Source organism: Emiliania huxleyi (assembly GCF_000372725.1).
Source record: "Emiliania huxleyi CCMP1516 unplaced genomic scaffold EMIHUscaffold_3177, whole genome shotgun sequence".
Taxonomy (NCBI): domain Eukaryota; phylum Haptophyta; order Isochrysidales; family Noelaerhabdaceae; genus Emiliania; species Emiliania huxleyi.
The window spans coordinates 165-2,066 of NW_005199619.1; the positions used below are offsets into that span (position 1 = coordinate 165).

A 1,902-nucleotide genomic window follows, 5' to 3' on the forward strand; every position below is an offset into this window, starting at 1 on the left:
ATTGTGTATTCAAGCGCCGCAACCCTCCGCCGGGTTGTGTGTGAGAGCTGGGGGGGGAGTCCGCTCCGCAGCATGCAGCCCTAACCCCCCCCCCCCCTCGGCCCAGACCCTAACTTCGCGCTGCGCCGCTCGGGCTGCCATAAGTTGGCTAGGGTTGTATGTGCGCTGGTAACAACAGACTCGGGCATAGCCCTCGACAGCCACCCCCTAACCCCCCACCCACCCCCCTTTATGTGCGCGCACTGGCGCTGCCGCTCGGGCTGCCATAAGTTGGCTAGGGTTGTATGTGCACTGGCAACAGCGGAGCTCGCTGGGGGTCTTCTTGTCACATATATTTCCGGGCTTATCACCGACCGGGTTAAGACTAACCCTACCTTTTCTATTCTATCGGCTCGCTGCGCTCGCTCTAAAAACGAGCTCGCTGGGGCTGCGCCCCATCTCGCCGGTCTACACGTTACTTAGGTTTCTCAACCCCGTTGAACAATATTCAATACACACGTACACACGTACACGTAATAGACGCTGAACCGCAGCCTAGGGGTGGAACGGCATGCCGGCCGTGTAGCGGTTGCGCATGTGCATCAGCCGCAGGATCGTGAAGAGGAAGCGCGACTCATTCATCGTGCGGAAGACGTGCTTGCTACGCGCGAGCCAGGCGAAGCCCTGCTCGGCCACCTCGGTGTTGTCGTCCGGGCGCAGCTCCTTGCACTTGTGGGGGTCGACGTGCCTGCGGCAGTACTCCGCGTTGTGGTTGCGGAAGTGAAAGCGGTCCACCACGAGCTTGATCGTGCTCAGCAGCCAGCACAGCCAGGGGCTGCAGGGCCTGCGCCTGTGCCAAAACCCGTGGAGGTGGCACGCGTCGTCGTAGGCGAGAACCTTGGGCGGCACGACGCCGGGCGTGGTGAGCAGCGAGTGCACCGACTGGTGCACCTGCTTGAGGCTCTCGGCGACCGCAAGCTCGTCGACGCTGAGGAACAGGCCGCACGAGGCGAGGGTGGCGAGCACGCCCGCCGTGGTCCGCTTCTTCATGTCCGCGTACTGGTTCTCCTTGAGGTTGTTGCACGGCACCTCGAGGACGACGGCTGCGAGGTCGGAGCCCTCCGCCGAGTCAAAGTCGCCGTCATCCTTGCGCTCCGGATCGGCGGCGAACTCCCCGGCGTGCGGCGGCTCGGCCACGGGCGGTGCCACAGGGGGTGGCTCGCTGCTCGCCGCCGCCCGGCCACCTCGCGTGCGCGCCGAGATCCTCGCACGCCGGGGGTCGGCCTGCAGCGCCCGCTCGCGCGCGAGCCGCTCCGCCTCCTTAGAGCACTCAGGCGCCCTCCCCACACGAGCTTGCCTTCGTTTAGGCGCACGAGCCGGAGCGGGCGGCGCCGCCATCGACGACCGCGGCGTCCCCGTCGACGGCGGCGCCGCAGCCGCCTGTGCGGCGCCGTCCGGCGGCGCCGGCGGCCGCCCCACCGGCATCGACATCCTTCATCGGCGGGCTCGGCTCCTACCTCTTCAAGTGAGGCCGCCCATCCAAGGGGAGCTGGCAGTCAACCCATCAGGTGCGCCAGGCGGCGCCCGAGCCGCGGGGGAGGGACACCCCGCACGGACGACTCACAGGTCTAGCCCGCTTGGGCCCCTCGGAGGAGGGGCCCACGATCCGGTCCGCTAGAGCTCTCTGGACAGCGGACCAGGGATGGGCGCTCCTCTCACCTGCGCTCCCAGGGCAGAGAGGGCCCGCGCGCTCTGCTCCAACCAGCCCTCGGGAGAGATAAGGCAGGGGGGGGTCTCCTTCACGGCTCGGGTTCGTACGCCGCCTGTCGCACATTAGGTGGTGATCGCCATCGAGGCCGGCGTCCGTCGCCCGGTCGCCCCAACCCCCCTCGCCCCCGCCCTACCGCTGTGCCCTCGGCCCCC

General features: G+C 67.8%; 1 protein-coding gene across 1 annotated transcript; it reads right to left on the minus strand.

Annotated features, from left to right (window-relative positions):
- Positions 1–534: 534 nt before the first annotated feature.
- EMIHUDRAFT_255200 (hypothetical protein) lies at positions 535–1,470 on the minus strand (the record flags this gene model as incomplete). Its single annotated transcript, XM_005774223.1, has 2 exons — positions 535–1,299; positions 1,459–1,470. 2 exons carry the CDS (start codon positions 1,468–1,470, stop codon positions 535–537), a joined length of 777 nt encoding a protein of 258 aa, XP_005774280.1.
- Positions 1,471–1,902: the final 432 nt, after the last annotated feature.